General features: G+C 41.9%; 1 protein-coding gene across 7 annotated transcripts in view; it reads left to right on the top strand.

Annotated features, from left to right (window-relative positions):
* Window positions 1-20,414, top strand: part of SORBS1 (sorbin and SH3 domain containing 1) — a 269,503-nt gene that overhangs the window by 198,115 nt on the left and 50,974 nt on the right. For all 7 annotated transcript variants that reach the window (XM_073685634.1, XM_073685629.1, XM_073685632.1 and 4 more), the window contains 2 exons: window positions 6,524-6,616; window positions 13,632-13,669. In XM_073685634.1, the coding sequence (XP_073541735.1) occupies window positions 6,524-6,616; window positions 13,632-13,669 (131 nt within the window). The remainder of the gene's footprint in view (window positions 1-6,523; window positions 6,617-13,631; window positions 13,670-20,414) is intronic.

The raw sequence follows: 20,414 nt of genomic DNA, 5'->3' as shown, positions 1-20,414 counted from the left end.
TCCAGCACATATAGTGCTGAGAGGTGATGTTTAATGAGCCCGGATTTTGGGTCTAGGTTTTAGGAACGTCCAAAAGGCTGGATGGGACTGGCCGTTCCTTTATCTCCAGTTCTAGGACTTGGAATGGGTGATTTAAGGTAGTTCAGCTGCCTCATTTAGTGTCTGGAAGTAGAGGTTGAAGTCTGACAGAAACGTACCACTTGTGTATGGTGAGCGAGCCTTTTGGTTTTCTTTGTGTTGTTCACATCCTTATATTCTGGAAGGAAAAGGCTATTTTCTGTTTGTTTCTCTGAAAATGTATGGACTTTGATAAATCAACCTGTCCTTCAATAAGAACTTTGCTGCCTGTGCTTACCTCAACTGCTGCCAAAGAGTGTAATACCTACAATGTCTTTTGTGGGGAAACCTATGGGTCAGCATATTGTTGTGTTTGGTAAAAAGAAAAAAAATATGGTATGAAAAGAGGGAACGGAAAACTAAATTGTAATGCATCAGTGAGGTTTTTAGCTGTGTTTTAATCATTGATAATAGTTGGCTGCTTTCTTCATAATGTCACATTAGATGGCAACATTTGAAATCCTGATAGCCATCTGCCCTTTATTTAGTGAAATCTGCAGATTGGGAAGAAAATGACAAAGTGTGAAGAGCATTGAACATTCCAGCAACTTGCTGAGTGCAAACAGATTCCGACTGTTAGTGAATACAGAACATGTGTTAAGTAATACGTGCTTCATTAGTTGTGTAGTTTACGCTGGGTGAATAATAGATGATACTGGACATTAAACATTGGAGTACGCCACATATGTTGCAGTTGTATATCTTTATTCTTAATAGTTTAGTTTGGTCCTTAACAATGTTGAGACATTAAAGCTGCAAGAATTCCCAGCAGACCGCATTGACCAGTTGACTGTAGGCCACCAAGCCTGTTCTGCCATGCCACTGTGGTTCAAGTATGATATTTGCACAATATCAGAACAGTCACAGGGCAAAGAAGACAATAACAGTTCACAAGTACATGTTCACACAGATTATGCGTACTGCGTTTTTAAAGCCTGTGAGGCACACACTCAGGCTATGTTCACACATTGCTGCAGATTTGCGGTGTGGATTCTGCACCATCTGCATAGCTTTACTATAATAAGCAGACAAATGTGGTTTTTAAAACCCCATTCACACATTGCAGAAAGTCTTTCTTGCTTGGACTTTTGCCACAGATTTTATCCTGTGCAATTCTTCTTTAGGGTATGTGCACACCACCAAGTTTTCCAAGAGGAATAGCCTTCAGGACACATTTCGTCCTGAAGCGTCTTTTTTACATCTTTTTGGGCATTTCCCGAGCGCTTGCTTCGCCATTTTTGACCGCTGCAGTTTTTTTGCTTGCTTTTCCACTGTTTTTTAATCCTTTTTTTTTTACTGGCATTCTTTGGTCATTTTTTTCTCTCCATTCAACAATTAAATTGTTAGCGGTATCTGAATCGAAAACGCTAAGAAAAAGCTCAAAGAAAGATGTCCGGGCTACTTTTGAGTCTCCCCGTTAACCTGTATTGCAAAACACAAAGCATTTTCCAAGACCTGGAAAAATGGTTAGGTCATTTTTTTAACTGCTTGGCATTTTTTGGAGCCGGAGGCTAATAAAAGACCCTCAAAAGCCTGAAGATATACTGAGCAAGTTGTTTTTACATAAAAATGCATAGTTCAGTTTTTTGAACATTACGCGAGTGCCTTTTCAGGAGGAATCTGCCTGAAAAATCCGTTGTGTGCACATATTCTAATTGAGTAAAGTCAAATCTGCCACTGGATTTTGATGCAGATTTGTGACCAAATCCACAGCAGAAATTTACCGTTATGCACATGTGTGGTGCCCCTGAGGGTTCAGTCGCCACAGAAGTACTGCACCTCACCCAGAGGTGTGGTGTCTCCTTCTCTCAGGTAAAGAGGGAGTGCTGCCCGGAACCCCAACACCCGCATTCAACACTACACTGCTCCAGGCCGGCTGGAAGGGCAAGATGCAAAGTGTTTTCTGCTGAGCCCTGTCCCTGGCTAGAGTGGGGGGAACCTAGAGGTAGGGGGAACCAGTAGTGGGTGTGGGTGGAGGAAGCACTTTAGAGGAGCACCATGGTAGTAGGTATATAATGGGAAGCCATTTTAGTAGAGGGGAGTTGAGTTCAGAAGAACAGTTCAGAAGGACAGTCAGGGAGCAGAGGCTCTTTAGGAGCTCTGCTCCACAAGTAGGGCCCAGTCCTAGGGGCCCAGGTGGGGAGCAGAGGAGTAGGCTCCGTTCTAAGAAGGTATCCTAGGGGGTACGGCGAGTGCAGGACGGCACCCATACGCCCCAAATCTGCCGGAAGACAGAGGGATCGTAAGCCGCAAGAAGGGGACTGGCCCCTGGTCCAGCTGTGTTACTCCAGGTCTCGGCTGGGAAAACCGGAGGCTTCTGGCTTATATAGTCAGTTGCCGAAGCCTCATTCTAATCCCCGTGAGGGTCAAGCAGGTCTGTGAACTCCGACGGACTGGAGGGACTTCAGAGCGGGATTGAGAGTGGGAAGCGCAGGGCAGGAGGGAGAAAGACCCAGCGTGAAGACGGTCTAGCTAGGAACACAAGAAAGTGGGGTTCTGTCAGGTGCTCCTAATATACCTGAGGAAGTGCTGAACCCCTGCCTGGTGAACGCAGCGTGACGTGGGAGGCCGACACCTGTACAGTGCACCAGTGGAACTGTCATAAGAACTGTGAGTTAAAACTCGGATGACTGCACCGCACTGCCTCCGTCCATTCTTTATCTGCGCCATCTTTCCCTCCCTGCACTACAACGCCCAGCGCAACCTTCACCGCCTTACACTGCCCTGGAGCAAGCTCTACCTGTGGAGAGCCACACCATCCCTGCTGCCGTAACACCAGCTCCAGAGGACTGCTCCGCAGCGGCGGCACCCCCTTTTGCCGCATTCCACAGGTGGTGTCACGAACAATCCCAAAAACCCCATATAAAAATATCCCCCCTTTTGCACTGACCACCCTGGGTCACGGATCGGGCCAGCCACCGTGATATTCCCCAGACCGGCATCTATAGGCCCGGCTGCCGAGTACCCCACGGCCCTGGGGGCGCGTCACATGCAAGACAGTAGCCTGAGTCACATGACTGTATTTCATAGCATTTTTTGTAAGCCAAAATTGGTGGTAAAACCTATAATGAGAAAAGTGTAGCGGAAAGATATACACCCCTCCTGTGATTTAGGCTTCTTTCACACAGCAGTATATTTACATCAGTATTTTATATAAGTATACAAAAACCAGGACTGAAAAATACAGTGGAACTATACAGCCTCATTCAGACATTAGTTTTCACATACATGTGCCTTTTTGTTTTCGATGTACAGAACACGTATCTACCCATTATAACCTGCAGAGTCACAGATCACAATTACCCATACAAGTCTATGGGTACATGAAAAATCACTGACCATTACACATTGATATCCATGTGCAATGTGTATGCTGTCCGTTTTTAACATTGCAATGGTTAGGAGGAGCTTTGCAATTTTATTTTTCATGAGAAAACTCTCACTGTAAAAATTGACACAGAGACCCAATACTTATGAAACTCCGATCCAAAACACTGATGAAAATTTAATGAGGCCTAATGGTAAGATTTTCAACTCGTCTGTATAGAGGACTAAGGCCACGTGCACACGTTCAGTATTTGGTCAGTATTTTACCTCAATATTTGTAAGCCAAAATCAGGAGTTGAACAATCAGAGAAAAAAATATAATAGAAACAAGTCACCACTTCTGTATTTATCATCCACTCCTGGTTTTGGCTTATAAATGCTGATGTAAAATACTGACCAAATAGTCAACGTGTGAACGTGGCCTAACACTCCTGCTCTTGGCCTACGAAGACTGATGCAGAACACTGACATGTGAATTTGGCCTTTACCTTGCAAAACAACTTGCATGTGTAACAGTAATTGTACACTGGTTACAAATAACTTTGCTTGCAAATAGCGAAGGTTACTCTCTGGGAAATATCCTCATGCATCATCTGCCCACACACTCTGGGGGTCTCCACAGGGGGATACCGATCTGTCTGAAGTCAATACTGTTCTAATAACACAGACCAGAATCATCTTTGCCGCTTCCCCCAGTATAGAAGCCTCTTAGTGGTCTCTGGTGCATCTCGAGGAGGATAGCAAGGTCTTGTTACTACCACCACACTGGTAGAAGACCTTTCTGTCTGTGGACATAGTCTAATCTGCACTTCTTAGCCCAGCCTCCTTATAACCAGCCTCCTGGACTAACCTCATAGTACTGCACTTGACGCCACCAAGCTGCCCCTACATAAGTGTGAGGCTCCGCATGGTACTACACATACGCTGGGCTCCTCCTTCTTGAAAGACATCCAGGCATAGAGAAAGTGTTCAATAAGTACCTATCATTCGGGGTTCTTTGTCTATAAATAAAATATCGCCTTGTTGGCTCCTAAAAGGCTGACCTTCTGTACAATCCAATTTCAACTTTTAAGATGGCAAAAACCTGTTGATAGATCCCCTTTAATTGGCCAGCTCAGCATGATCTATAACTTTTGGGTTTTTTACATGGAAATAATAGTTCTATCTCTTAATATTAATTTAAGCGTAATAATTTTCTAATGATGACCTCTCATGTTTATATCACATGACATATTTGCATCTAATGGCTTGTCAGAATACACCTGAATAGCAATTACACCTCCATGTTTATATCTTGCAAATATATACATATACTAACATAGACCCTATTTGTGCTATCCCAATAATGTGCTGTATGTTACACCTAACTGATTGTGTTTTGCTTTTCAGTTTTAATTGCTACTAGTGAAAAACATTGTATGGTAATTAAAAAAAAGAAAAATAATTCTCCCAAACTTCAATAATGGAAAAGAAAATGTTGTGAATTTTGGTGTTGTCATGCCAGTTCTGGTCTTCTCTGCCATTGTGGGCAGAGCTGGGGTTGAGAAAGAGAGTGGCAAAGCCAATCTAGCAAATTCATGAAAAATTGTGGAGTAAGAGTGCTTTCATATTGTGTTAACGTGCGCTCTTCCGTGCATCATTTTTGGGCATATATGCCAAATGGAGGCGGACACCATGATGCAGTCTATTACGTCTTGCTGTCCACCTCCAGTAAGCGTATACGCCCAAATATGATGCACTGCAGAACGCATGTTCGCTCTGCCGGCACCATTATAGTCTATGGCCCCGTTGGCACGTACGTCCGAATCCCGTTTTGTGAGGGGTTCGGACGTATGACCTGACGAGGCCACCGAGCGTGTACGAAATGCAATGTGAAAGCACCACAACTTGCACCAGAAATATTACTCCAGTCCCCGACAGTACATGTGCCTCTTAATAAATTAGGCGCATCATACTCCTGCACGCCCCTTCATTAATACTGTTGTGCACATTGCCAGTTTTAATGAATCTGGCCCACAATGTATATCAAGGTCAGATTAATTTCTGGTAATTGTTATTTTTGCAAAAAAAAATATTAATTGCTTTAATTTCACATATGATGTAAAGAGAGAATGTACAGAGGGGACTACATGAAATTCTGTATATTTTTTTGGGGAATAGCAGGGTGGTAGAAAAATGGCTTGTTGTTACATATGAACATATGAACCTCCTGTTTTGTAGGTACTCTGAGGTAACACTATACTTTGCAGCCCCGATTAAAACAGAAAGAAGTGATATTAATTTATTTTGGCAACCTGATTGGCCTTGATAAGGGGGACTTATTGGAAACAATTGCATACCTAACTTTACCTATAATAAGGCTTTGTAAGAATTTGCTAATGTGTAGTGAATCTCTCCTGGGTAAAGGTTCCTTTTAAAATTGTTATAGCATGCTCCTGCTAAATGGTGCATTTACACCTGCACGATAAACTAACAGATGCGTATTATAGGGCAGGGGACACTGAGCAGATTGGTTTGTAATTTTTTTGCAATAGAAAGGCTATGAAATGAATTCTAGTCAATATAATTCTCAGTTGGAGTTCAGTGAGTGGACATTTTCAGTGATTGATGGAAGGCTGTCAATCATTGAGTAGAACCGCCCAATGGACTCCTACATAAAAGAGAGAGCAGGAATTTAAACCAATAAGCTACAATTTGTACTGACTCTTTTTACACAAAACAAAATATCATCTGCTCAGTTCCTCCTTGCCTATAACATGCCGCTGACAGATTAAATAGCAGTTTCATGGTGACAGGTTACTTTAAAAGCAAGAAGCGACACATTTTTACATTGCTGTTAACTAAAGCAGAAAATGAAAAGCTTTTTTGCAATCTTTAATTATTCAGAACTGTGAAATGTAAAACGTGAATTTTTTCAATGGTTTTGCATTTATTGTAGTTATATAACATTTTACAGAATAAATGAGCAAACATATGCATCCTATTGTGTCCTCTCGTCCTTGAAAGTGTGTCCTACAATGACACCCGAAGACCTATTTCTATGTGTAATGTCTGTTATTGTCTGTTCTTTTTTGACTAGACTGAGCTAGAGAAAGACCTCTATCAGTACGAGTCTGAGTTAGATGCAGATTTAGAGAGAATGGACAAGTGTTATACAACTTCCAATAAAATGGTATGAAAGTTCTTTCTACTGTCAATTTGCATATAGAGCAAAACTTTCTGCAAGATATGGAATGAAGAAAGGCTTATGTCATAACAGCACTAATCCCATCTGCAGCCTAGCCTATGGAATGTGTGACAAATGACAATATGACATTTCTGCAGCTTATTATGTACAGTATTCTCCTACCCCTGCTGTAATCATACAATCCCACAGTAATATGTCTGTGCATGTGTCAACCTGGAGAAATGCATCATCTGGCTGGCATGTACTTGTGAACCTTGCTCTTCATATGTGTGTGGTGCATTCTCATGTAGAACCAGACAATCCTTATTAGTACAGTGTCGTATCTATAATATTACATAGATAATTTGTACTGACCAGGGGTGTACAGGATAAAAAAAACGTGGCTGGACGATGAACCTGTCAACTTCCTGGTCCGACACTCAAATGCCGTCATGCCAAGTGCCTCTTCTGATTACTAGGCCTTTGCTGCGTACGTCTTGAAGCCGCGTGAGGCCTAGTGACTAGGCTTTATGCAACTATAAAGTCACAGGGGCCCAGTAATCAGAAGGGGTGCCCAGGATGGCAGCATTTAAGTGCCAGGCAAGAAAGTTTATGGGACTCTGATGTTGCTTCCACGGAGTACCAATGTGACTTCTACTACAGTCACTGATTTATTTCAGAAACAGGGCCATACCTATCCATGGGTTCTGCGTGGAATTACAATTCAGCTCCATTGAAGTAAATCGCACTGAAATACATCTCCAAACCCGTGAACAGGAGTGGCACCATCTTTTTAATGAAAAGAACCATGTTGTTTCTAATTCGGGGCAATCTCTTTTTAATATGTACATTGCAGATACAGGTGCATCTCACTAAATTAGAATATCATCAAAAAGTTAATTTATTTCAGTTCTTCAATACAAAAAGTGAAACTCATATTATATAGAGTCATTACAAACAGAGTGATCTATTTCATGTGATTATTTCTGTTAATGTTGATGATTATGGCTTACAGCCAATGAAAACACAAAAGTCATTATCTCAGTAAATTAAAATAATTAACAAAAAACACCTGCAAAAGCTTCCGATGCATTTAAAAAGGTCCCTTAGTCTGTTTCAGTAGGCTCCACAATCATGGGAAAGATAGCTGACTTGACAGATGTCCAGAAGGCAGTCATTGACACACTCCACAAAGTCCCAGAGTTCCAATTTTCATTTGGAAATCAAGGTCCCAGAGTCTGGACGAAGAGTGGAGAGGCCACAATCCAAGCTGCTTGAGGCCTAGTGTGAAGTTTCCACAATCAGTGATGGTTTCGGGAGCCATGTCATCTGCTGGTGTAGGTCCACTGTGTTTTATCAAGACCAAAGTCAGCGCAGCCGTCTACCAGGAAATTTTAGAGCACTTCATGCTTCCCTCTACCAACAAGCTTTTTGGAGATGGAAAGGACTTGGCATTTGTCCAAACTGCCAAAAGTACCAATACCTGGTTTAAAAACAACAGTATCACTGTGCTTGATTGGCCAGCAAACTCGTCTGACCTTAACTCAATAGAGAATCTATGGGGTATTGTCAAGAGGAAGATGAGAGACACCAGACCCAACAATGCAGACGAGCTGAAGGCTGCTATCAAAGCAACCTGGGCTTCCATAACACCTCAGCAGAGCCACAGGTAGATCGCCTCCATGCCACGCCGCATTGATGCAGTAATTGATGCAAAAGGAGCCCCGACCAAGTATTGAGTGCATTTACTGAACATACATTTCAGTAGGCCAACATTTCGGATTTTAAGAACATTTTCAAGCTGTTGTTATAAAGTATTCTAATTTACTGAGATAATGACTTTTGTGTTTTCATTGGCTGTAAGCCATAGTCATCAACATTAACAGAAATAAACACTTGAAAAAGATTACTCTGTCTGTAATGACTGTATATAATATATGAGTTTCACTTTTTTTTTATTGAAGAACTGAAATAAATTAACTTTTTGATGATATTCTAATTTAGTGAGATTCACCTGTATGTAGATGGTTTCTAAGCATACATTGTAGAAGATGTCACCTGCTACCGCAATACCCTGTGCTATGGTGTTTGAAAATTCATCAACTCCTAGTCCTACCAAGATCTCTTTCCCAAGATGCTATGAAGGAACCTTCTTACCATTCACCACATCAGGCCATACCAAACATGATGATTTATTGGATTTATTGATGAAATACTTTTCTTGGATGTGAGAAACTACCAAAATCCTTTAGCTTGTTTCATCAAAGATTTTATGCAAGAATTCTGGTGTAAAAGCTTTGATGAACGGGGATTGGTGACCAACACTCGACAAATTCATGACCCCACAAATCTTACTCATGCATGCAAGGCACACGCCACTCTTCAGACGCTTCTGGCTCATTAAGAGGTGTGCGCTTCTTAATGATTCAGGAGCCTCACACTCCACTCCACTCCATTAAGATCACTGGCCTTGATGAATTGGGCACTAATTTCTCTCTGGAGACAAATGTTAATTCTTGAATTAAATAATTCTATTGCATGATTATGAATGAAACCTAAATTGCAGCATTAGTTCTTTAGACTTGTGGATACAAGCAATGGTGAAGAATCTGAAGAATAAGCACGGCGATATGATGAGCATCACAGAACTGCAGCTCAGCATCAGAAAACTTTGCAACTGCTAAGTCAGAACATTTGCTATAATAACATGCATTATATTATCAAATCAGAACTCACAAATCTGTTCTGTAAAGTTGCTCCAGCAGGCGCATATTTTCCTAAATCATTTGGGCCTTGTAGCAGAATATCATTAAAAGCTAATCTTCTGATTCAGTGGAATCAATTAACGCTCTGGAAATTCTTTCCCAAAGCACGTTTTGATTTCACAATTTTAATTAATTCTCTTCCTGGTTTCTTCTCCTAAATATAGCCTGTGTATTGTAAGAGCATTTATTTAGGTCTTACAGTCATATAAAAATATGTTGGTTGAGGTGACTCTAGCCCTTTTACTGAAAATTTAAGATTGGTGAAGTATGTTTGCGTCGCCGTGGCTGCATGTCTCATGGCTGTTAGCCGCAACACATGCAGGGATTGCCTAACAAACAAGCAATCCCTGCATGTGTTGCAGCTAACAGCCACTAGACATGTTTACCATGCACAGCTCTTTACATTTGTTAATTGCTATGTTTGGTAATACAGCTCGCTCCCATTTACTTGAATGGGATTGGTTTGCAAAGAGCTATAGTACGAAGCATAGCACAAATTGAACAGGGCTGTGTCTGTTAATAAAGGGGCCACAACGTTTGCTGCAAAACACTTCAATAAGCTGATTGGTGGCGGTCAGAGTCCTGTCCATTTGATATTGACGACCTAACTAGGGATGAGCGGACCTGTGAAAGTTCAGATTCTGGTATCCGACCTGAACTTGAACCAGAACCCAAAAACCATTGAAAACAATGGGGACCCGAATTTTTGGCTGGAAAATTCTGTCTCTCTCTCACTTCCCCCAAAACTCTGAATATTGCAATGGACTTCTCCTGGAACTCTGAACATTGCGAAGGATTTCTCCCAGAACTCTGAACATTGCAACGGACTTCCCCTGGAACTCTTGAAGATTGCAACGGACTTCCCCTGGAACTCTGAAGATTGCAACGGACTTCCCCTGGAACTCTGAAGATTGCAACGGACTTCCCCTGGAACTCTGAAGATTGCAACGGACTTCCCCTGGAACTCTTGAAGATTGCAACGGACTTCCCCTGGAACTCTTGAAGATTGCAACGGACTTCCCCTGGAACTCTTGAAGATTGCAACGGTCTTCCCCTGGAACTCTGAAGATTGCAACGGACTTCCCCTGGAACTCTTGAAGATTGCAACGGACTTCCCCTGGAACTCTTGAAGATTGCAACGGACTTCCCCTGGAACTCTTGAAGATTGCAACGGTCTTCCCCTGGAACTCTGAAGATTGCAACGGACTTCCCCTGGAACTCTGAAGATTGCAACGGACTTCCCCTGGAACTCTGAAGATTGCAACGGACTTCCCCTAGAACTCTGAAGATTGCAACGGACTTCCCCTGGAACTCTGAAGATTGCAATGGACTTCCCCCGAACATTGCAACGGACTTCCCCCGGAACTCCGAACATTGCAATGGACGTCCGGGAGAAGTCAGCATTCGGTGTTTAGCACAGAACACTAACTGTCTGGTACGAACGCCGAACTTTTAACTTCGGGTTCACTCATCTCTAGACCTAACCTATCACCAATATTAAAGTCCTGTAAAACCACTTTAACCTCACTCAATCCAAATGGACTGTAAAATTAGCAAAACGTTTCCCATCCAGGTGCTCACCACATGGATGATGCATTCCTATTGTTGGTTCTACTAGATGCACCACTGTTGTGTATTGTAGTGCTGTTCATATATGTTTTGTCTTGTCATGTTGCTGTTTGCTTGTCTGTGCTTGCAATACCTTTGGCTGATTAGTAAAATTGCTTCCATAATTGTTTACCTATGTGTACTATGCAGTAATGGATATCACAGTAATGATATTGACAAATCCTTCCAATACGCACTTTGCCAATTGTTGCCATGTCATATTGAGTGTGCAGGACTGTGGGCATATAGTAAGAGCTTCCATCTGGCTAAGCTCTTTCATCAAATTAGCTGAAAAATGCTATCTGTGCTTATTATATGGTCTGTATTAAAGAGAGAGCAGGGCTACCTAAAATCTAGACATAGTTCTTTGGAAACACATAATTCTTCATCTCAAATGTTGGTACTGGTATAGTAGTATACATCTATTTTGAGAACACAATTGAAAACTAGTACGTACATATAGATGATTTTTTTTTTTTTTTTGCTCACCCTGGTAGAAGTAAATTATCTGCATTATCTTTGCACACATTTCTGTGTGTTACCCCACTACATTTAGCAAAACCATGCAGCACAGAACTTCAAAGAATATTTGGGACTATCAAATTAAGATTTTATTTCTAGTATTGGCTACTTGCACCTAATCTGTATAGTAAGGTATCCACTTTGATCTTTAGTAAGTGGTTTAAGAAGCAAAGTGCTTGAAATCCCAGCGTTGGGGAACTCAAGCGTCTAATGAAGATGAGGAGCTTCATCCCAGATACTTTTTCTTAACAGTCGATTAAGCTTTTTGTAAAGATTATTAATTATAGATTTTTGGCTACTTTTAAGAGTTCCCATGAGAATACTATATTAGAAAATGATTTGTTTTCATACTATATGTGAAAGTTTTAAATTGTAAAGGTAGAAATCTAAAAACAACAGATTGCTTCTAAATATGGAGAAATACAACTGAAACGCATATGTTACATTTGCATATGAGGAATAAATATAGTACAATAAAGTCATTTTACTTTAGGATTTGGAACAACACTTATCTGGAAATGCAATCGAGTGAAGTTAATATGTACAAAATCAAAAGTATCCAGCTGTTGATCCCTTTAAACTATTTTTTTTTTTTTGTTAAAGGGAATCTGTCACCAGGTTTTTGCTATCTCATCTGAGAGCAGCATAATGTAAGGACAGAAACTCTGATTCCAGTGATGTATCACTTAGTTTACTGGGTGCAGCAATTGTGATACAATCAGAGGTTTTAGATGTAGAATGTAGCAGAGCTCAGAAAGCTAACCCCGCCCACACCATAGCTTTCTATTGACATAAAGCTGCTAATCAGTGCTGGGGGCGTGGTTGGACCAATTGGTAGGAGGGAGCTAGTCTTGTACTGATAATCTCATGCTGATAAAACACTCATTATATTGAAACAAGAGCACACAGCCTAATAAGTGACACATCTCTGAAATTGGTGTCTCAGCCCCTACATTATGTTGGCCCCAGTGTACATAGCAATAACCTGCTGACAGATACCCTTTAACAAGGGTTCCTGGATTTCCCTATAACATTTTAATAGGAAAAGAAAATCTGGGCTCCTGTAATTTTGAAATTGGAGTGTGGGGGGGGGACTACTGGTGTTACAGGAATTTTCCAGGCAAAAAAATATATACTATAACTAGTATCTTGTATAATTGACTAATTTAGTTCCATTAGGCTAAGTGCCCACATGGTCAGGTAGCCACTTCATTCCGGGCATCAGCTGCTTTGCTTCCAGTCCTGTGCTCTCCAGATCCATGTATGAAAGGGACTGATCCACTGCTCATTTTTGTAGCTAAAACGGCCCCTTTTCTGTCAGCACAATAGAGAGAAGGGGGCTGATCTAGCGATGCAGATAAGCGATCAGATATTCCCCTTAACACAGCCCTGGTGAAACGCTGCAGCCAGTACCCAGGAAGGTGCGACATCCAGACAATGGGGGCACCGGAATCAATAAGACTATATTAGCAAGTTCTATAACTTGGTGTTTATACTTGAATTTTTTATTTTCCTGGAAAACACCCTTAACAGCATTGAAAGCCTAATGTTAAGTAAAATATGATTCCAAAATGGCAATAGAATTGCTTTCATTCATAGAGTATCTTCATTTTAACAAGGGTTTACCTACGTCACCATGCATATTTGTTTTCCACAATTTTATTTATTCCAGTATTTATATTACACATAAAATCCTGGAAGCAACAGACATTTGGTTAGAAAATAAAACGACTAATTGACATTGCTCCGTAATTTCCATTGCCGAGGGTTCTTTTTTTTTTTTTACACTTGCAGTCTCTCTTGATGAGTTTTAGTCTGATGTGGGATTGCACCTCTTAAGGAAAAACTGTGTGAAAACAATTCCAGGCTTGCTATTCTTATACCAGCTGCTTATCTGCCTGTGCTGGCTTTGTAGGCAGTGACTCATTGACAGACATAAAAGCAACTAGTCATTGTAAAGCTTTCTGACTGCCCTGAATGCTGGCTGTCTGTAGACATGAGCGCACACTGCGGTGGCTAAAGTTTTCATACATTCATGGAGGTACAATGGCAAAATGCACAGAATACTAAAGGATATTGTCTGGAATTTCCCCATCTGAACGAACACTTTTCTTGGACTCTTGCAGAATGCAGCTGTGAGCCGCCCGGACGACCTTCCATCCTAGTAAGTTATAGTCATTTCTCACATTAATGAATGTTTCCTGTTCTTGCAGTATTCATTTACAGGCAAAATATGCACAACTTTTACCCCAAATGAATGCCTTTTAGACTTTTATAGCATTTCTTTCAGTTAAATAGGTCATGAGTGTTTAGTGCCTAGCCTACATTTTTATTATTAAAATCCCCTTCGTCCTCTTTAGTTACAGTTTCTATAGCAGGCTATGGATTTATTTGAGAGAATTTCTAATTTGATTCTTTTACGATTATTTATGGAAATGTCCCCATTATTTATGCCATGGCCCATCCCAAGTCAACTAGTACTAATAAATTATTTAAAGATACACTCCCCTATATATGTGTGTATGTAGTGTAATGTGTGTGTGTTAAAGGACAACTTGTAAGTAGGATCAACCCTCCTAAGCCGTCATACAAAGCTGAATAAGATTATAACTTGATATCTGCGATCCGATGTCTTCTGCCAGAGAAAGCCACCTTTTCTTAATATGTAAATCAGCTGTTAAGATCTATGGGCCTCACACATATTAAGAAAAATGTAGATGTCTCTGGAATAAGACATCGGATCGCAGATATCAAGGGATAATTTTCTTCAGCTTCCTATGACCTACATGCCAATATTGACGGCTATGGAGGGTTTATCCTACTGACAGATTCCCCTTAATATACTCACCTACCCCCGTCTTCTCCGGGATCCAGCGCCATTCCACTCCTCTTCTTAGTGATGTCACCGCTCTGCAGACTCTCTGGGTCACGCTGTGCTCTAAGTGACCCGGAAGTGGCCCTACAGTGTAAGCCTATATGGTGTCAGAACCAGGCTCCATAGACTTACATTGTAAAAGAGACTTCTGGCTCATTCACAGAGGGAGCTGGAGAGTCTGCAGAGCAGTGACGTGAAGAGGCGTAACACCACGCTGGATACCGGAGAAGACAGCGATAGATGATTATATTAATACACTCACTACTCAACATACATATACAGAGGTTTAGGGAGAGGGAAAACTTCATGGGTGGGCTTCTTAAATCAGAAATATGTTTATGTATAGGGCAAGAAAAGGTGGACAACATTTATTAATATCATATTGTGCTACCCATGTTTTACCCATAGACAGAGTTGCTCACATTTGTGCCGCCCTAGGTTTACCTGCAGTCCTACTGGAAGCAAAGTTAGTAAATGAAGATATCACATTGAGTTGTGCTTACATAGTAATACTGTGCTATATCAGGGTACAAAGACTTTGAGGAGATGCTTCTGTGACTTATGGCCTGAAAAGTCTTCTCGGATGATATGTTGGAGCAGCTCAGATGCTCTCACTACTACACACAGTATATTAAATCCCCAAAAGACTTTGTCGAAATTTCAGTTACCACGATTAGGTGGGGGTGTACTGAGTGATCTGTAAATTATTCTGTTAATAACTTAAGTTATGCAGAAAATATCTTTAAGATTTGCATATAGCACTTCAGGGTAGATTTCTGTTTTTAACACTTTAACACTTCCCTTTCCGGATTGTAGGGCTTATAGAAAATATTGTGCAAGAGATTTTAAAGAATACATTCCTTTGTGGTGAACCTACACTCAGTATACTATGATATTGCATATGCAACAATTCCATTTTATACTCCTAAGTATAGTTTATTTTTTGTCCATTCTGATACAACATATGCTACATCATTGTACACAAACGAAAGCTTTGACAGCAATTTCTCCCAACCTTCCCATACACATACATACTTTGCTTTGTCAAACATAGATGTGTTTTCAGCAAGGAACCTTAAAATAAAGTATTGGGCACAATATGGTCAGTTTTGGCCCATCTTACAGGCAGGTGTTGCTTTTGGTTAAATGTAATCTCTGGACTGCCCGTAGAGCACTGCTACCCTTATTAGGCAATATAAGAACCTCTGCTAGCACCCCTCACTTGTTGTAGAGGGGCAGATGTGACAGATATTGACAGATGTGCCATTAATTTTTGTATTTCTAGTTTTTATTCATCATTTCACTTTATGCCAGGGGAATCAAAAAAGCAGGAAAAATCTTTGTGCCTAATGTCTGCACATAGAAATAGTAAAAGCAGGACAGACTGTTCTGTGCCTATGGCACAGCTGACCTATATTTGCTGACAAGGGGGTTGGAATTTGTTTTATTGTCCTATACTTCATGAGCCAACATACAGTATATGGTAGTGTTGTACAGAGTTCCTCAACTTTCACACCAACCCATATTATCTGTGTGCTCATAATCTAAAAACATGCACTAAAGACCCACAAACACATTAGATGATAGTCGTCTGATCCCCATGATTTCTGTGGAAACTGGAAAACTATTTGGCGTGTATGGGAGCCTCCCAACTCTACACCAACAGATTATGTCTAAAGAGAAAATGATTGATTTCAAAGGGTGATTCATTTCTTTTCAGGGGGACGAGCAGCTGCCAGAAGAGTCTGGTAATGACTTTCTCCTTTAAAAACACATGGAGGCTCAGCCTAGCCGAGCATTCATACATAAAAGAATTGGGAGAGATGGCTGTTTGCTGGTGGGAGTTTTCGTATCATAATCTGTATTAAAAATTTAAATTGGAATTCTTTAAATGTTCACACTATTTTAAACCCGAGCTTCCAGTGGATTTCCAGAATCAACATGTACATTAGCAGCAATAGACTGACTCAGATGCTTCAGTACTGAAGATAAAGCCTAATGAGTGTGTGCAAAGATCAGTGTAAAGGGAGGGGGGATAGGATCCGTTTCCTGAAAGGACAGGAAGTTTAAAAAAAAAACAAAAAAAAAAACCCTCTGTGGCCAGTGTGGAAATTGCATGGTTAAAAATGTGGGATTTTAATATACACTGCTCAAAAAAATAAAGGAACACTCAAATAACACATCCTAGATCTGAATGAATGAATGAAATATTCTCATTGAATACTTTGTTCTGTACAAAGTTGAATGTGCTGACAACAAAATCACACACAAATGATCAATGGAAATCAAATTTATTAACCAATGGAGACCTGGATTTGGAGTCACCCCCAAAATTAAAGTGGAAAAACACACTACAGGCTGATCCAACTTTGATGTAATGTCCTTAAAACAAGTCAAAATGACGCTCAGTATTGTGTGTGGCCTCCACGTGCCTGTGTGACCTCCCTACAACGCCTGGGCATGATCCTGATGAGGTTGCGGATGGTCTCCTGTGGGATCTCCTCCCAGACCTGGACTAAAGCATCTGCCAACTCCTGGACCGTCTGTGGTGCAACGTGACGTTGGTGGATGGAGCGAGACATGATGTCCCAGATGTGCTCAATCGGATTCAGGTCTGGGGAACGAGCGGGCCAGTCCATAGCTTCAATGCCTTCATCTTGCAGGAACTGCTGACACACTCCAGCCACATGAGGTCTGGCATTGTCCTGCATTAGGAGGAACCCAGGGCCAACCGCACCAGCATATGGTCTCACAAGGGGTCTGAGGATCTCACCTCGGTACCTGATGGCAGTCAGGCTACCTCTGGCGAGCACATGGAGGGCTGTGCGGCCCTCCAAAGAAATGCCACCCCACACCATTACTGACCCACCGCCAAACCGGTCATGCTGAAGGATGTTGCAGGCAGCAGATCGTTCTCCACGGCGTCTCCAGACTCTGTCACGTCTGTCACATGTGCTCAGTGTGAACCTGTTTAATTTGTGAAGAGCACAGGGCGCCAATGGCGACTTTGCCAATCCTGGTGTTCTGTGGCAAATGCCAAGCGTCCTGCACTGTGTTGGGCTGTGAGCACAACCCTCATCTGTGGACGTTGGGCCCTCATACCACCCTCATGGAGACGGTTTCTAACCGTTTGTGCAGACACATGCATATTTGTGGCCTGCTGGAGGTTATTTTGCAGGGCTCTGGCAGTGCTCCTCCTGTTCCTCCTTGCACAAAGGCAGAGGTAGCGGTCCTGCTGCTGGGTTGTTTCCCTCCTATGGCCCCATCCACATCTCCTGATGTACTGGCCTGTCTTCTGGTAGCGCCTCCAGCCTCTGGACACTACGCTGACAGACACAGCAAACCTTCTTGCCACAGCTCGCATTGATGTGCCATCCTGGATGAGCTACACTATCTGAGCAACTTCTGTGGGTTGTAGAGTCCGTCTCATGCTACCACGAGTGTGAAAGCACAACCAACATTCAAAAGTGACCAAAACATCAGCCAGAAATCATAGGTACTGAGATGTGGTCTGTGGTCCCCACCTGCAGAACCACTCCTTTATTGAGGGTTTCTTGATAATTGCCAATAATTTCCATCTATTGTCTATTCCATTTGCACAACAGCATGTGAAATTGATTGTCAATCAGTGTTGCTTCCTAAGTGGACAGTTTGATTTCACAGAAGTTTGATTTACTTGGAGTTATATTCTGTTTAAGTGTTCCCTTTATTTTTTGAGCAGTATATATTGTGATTTGAAAGAAATAAGTTGTTAAATCTTTTTAATAATGATCTTTATTTATATAGCGCCAACATATTCCGCAGCACTTTACAATTCAGAGGTTCATATTCAACAGTCATAAGTAACATAGCTAAAGATAATACAATAATTAAAGCAATAATAATATAATAATAATAATAATAATAAGTTTATTTTTATAGCGCCAACATATTCCGCAGCACTTTACAAATTTTAGGGGGGACTTATACAGACAATACAGAATAAGCATATCTCATATCGAACGGAGTGAGGGCCCTGCTCGCGAGCTTACAGTCTATGAGGAAGTGGGGGAGACACAGAAGGTAAAAAGTACATATATTGTATAATGCAGCCTTGATATACTGAATAGGATAAATGATAATACATGGACTGGTCGCCAGCCAGTATGTGTGCAGTCCTGACAGAGGCTTTTATGTGCATGGTTGGTTTGAACCCGAAGTTGAAGAAGATTTTAATATGGGGGAAAGCTGGGATGGACAGAGTGTGTTTAGGTGATACGCCAGTCTAAAGAAATGTGTTTTTAGGGTTCGCTTGAAACTGTGGGTATTGGGAATTAATCGAACTGTCCTGGGTAGTGCATTCCAGAGAATTGGCGCAGCACGCGAGAAATCTTGGAGACGGGAGTGGGAAGTTCGGATTATGGAGGATTTTAGTTTCAAGTCATTTGCAGAACAGAGGGCACGTGTAGGGTGGTAGACTGAGACAAGGGAGGAGATGTAGGGGGGTACTGAAGCATGGAGCGCTTTGTGGGTAAGCGTGATAAGTTTAAAACGAACTCTATATTGGATGGGCAACCAATGCAATGACTGGCACAGGGAAGAGGCATCTGAGTAGCGGTTGGCGAGGAATATGATCCTGGCTGCTGCGTTCAGGACGGATTGGAGAGGGGAGAGTTTAGTAAGAGGGAGACCGATTAGTAGAGCGTTGCAATAGTCAAGACGAGAATGAATAAGAGCGACAGTAAGAGTTTTTGCCGAGTCAAAGGTGAGAAAAGTCCTGATTCTTGAGATGTTTTTGAGGTGTAGATGACATGAACGAGCGAGTGATTTGATGTGAGGAGTGAAAGAAAGATCTGAATCAAAAATGACCCCAAGACAGCGGGCTTGTAGCTGGGGAGTAATGGTTGAGCCACAAACGGAGATGGCAATATCGGGCACAGGTAGATTAATGGAGGGAGGAAAGACGAGTAGTTCAGTTTTTGACAGATTCAGTTTTAGGTAGAGGGAGGACATAATGTTAGACACAGCAGAAAGACAATCACTGGTCTTTTGTAGTAATGCAGGGGTGATGTCCGGAGCAGAGGTGTATAATTGGGTGTCATCAGCATAGAGATGGTACTGAAAGCCGAATCTACTGATTGTTTGTCCAATAGGAGCGGTGTATAAGGAGAAAAGAAGGGGGCCTAGGACTGATCCTTGAGGAACCCCGACAGTAAGAGGAAGTAGGGAGGAGGAGGAGCCGGCAAAAGACACAGAGAAGGAGCGGTCAGAGAGATAAGAGGAGAACCAGGAGAGAACAGTGTCCTTGAGGCCAATAGTGCGGAGCATAGTGAGGAGGAGCTGGTGATCCACAGTGTCAAATGCTGCAGAGAGATCCAGGAGAATCAGCAGGGAGTAGTGACCATTAGATTTAGCTGTTAGTAGATCATTAGAGACTTTAGTGAGGGCAGTTTCAGTAGAATGTAAAGAGCGGAAACCAGATTGTAAAGGGTCAAGAAGAGAGTTGTCTGAGAGATAGCGGATTAGACGGGAGTGGACCAGGCGTTCCAGGAGTTTAGAGATAAAGGGAAGATTGGAAACAGGTCTGTAGTTGGCCGTGCAGTTCTGGTCGAGGGATGGTTTTTTAAGTAATGGTTGTATGCTGGCGTGTTTAAAAGAAGAGGGAAAGATACCAGATGAGAGGGAAAGGTTGAAAATTTTAGTTAGGTGAGAGGTGACAGCTGGAGCAAGGGACTGAAGGAGATGTGAGGGAATAGGGTCGCTGGTGCAGGTGGTAGGGCGAGAAGATGCAAGGAGCCTGATCACTTCATCTTCCGTGACTGGTTCGAAGTCAGAAAATGAGCAAGATACAATGTGGCGGGGGGGAGCATGCATAACATTTGGGGATTGGGAGAAAATTTCCTGTCGGATATGGTCAATTTTTTCTTTGAAATAGTTAGCCAGATCGTCAGCGCTGAGGTCGGTGGTCGGGGCCTGTGCTGTTTGATTGAGGAGAGAATGAAACGTGTCAAAGAGTCGTTTAGGATTATTGGAAAGTGAGATGATGAGGTTGTTA

The sequence above is a fragment of the Phyllobates terribilis genome, unplaced genomic scaffold (assembly GCF_046119375.1).
Source record: "Phyllobates terribilis strain yellow unplaced genomic scaffold, ASM4611937v1 Scaffold_5__5_contigs__length_657084704, whole genome shotgun sequence".
Classification (NCBI taxonomy): Eukaryota; Metazoa; Chordata; class Amphibia; order Anura; family Dendrobatidae; genus Phyllobates; species Phyllobates terribilis.
Note: the sequence above shows the minus strand (reverse complement) of the source record. Positions and strands in the feature narration are given on the sequence as shown.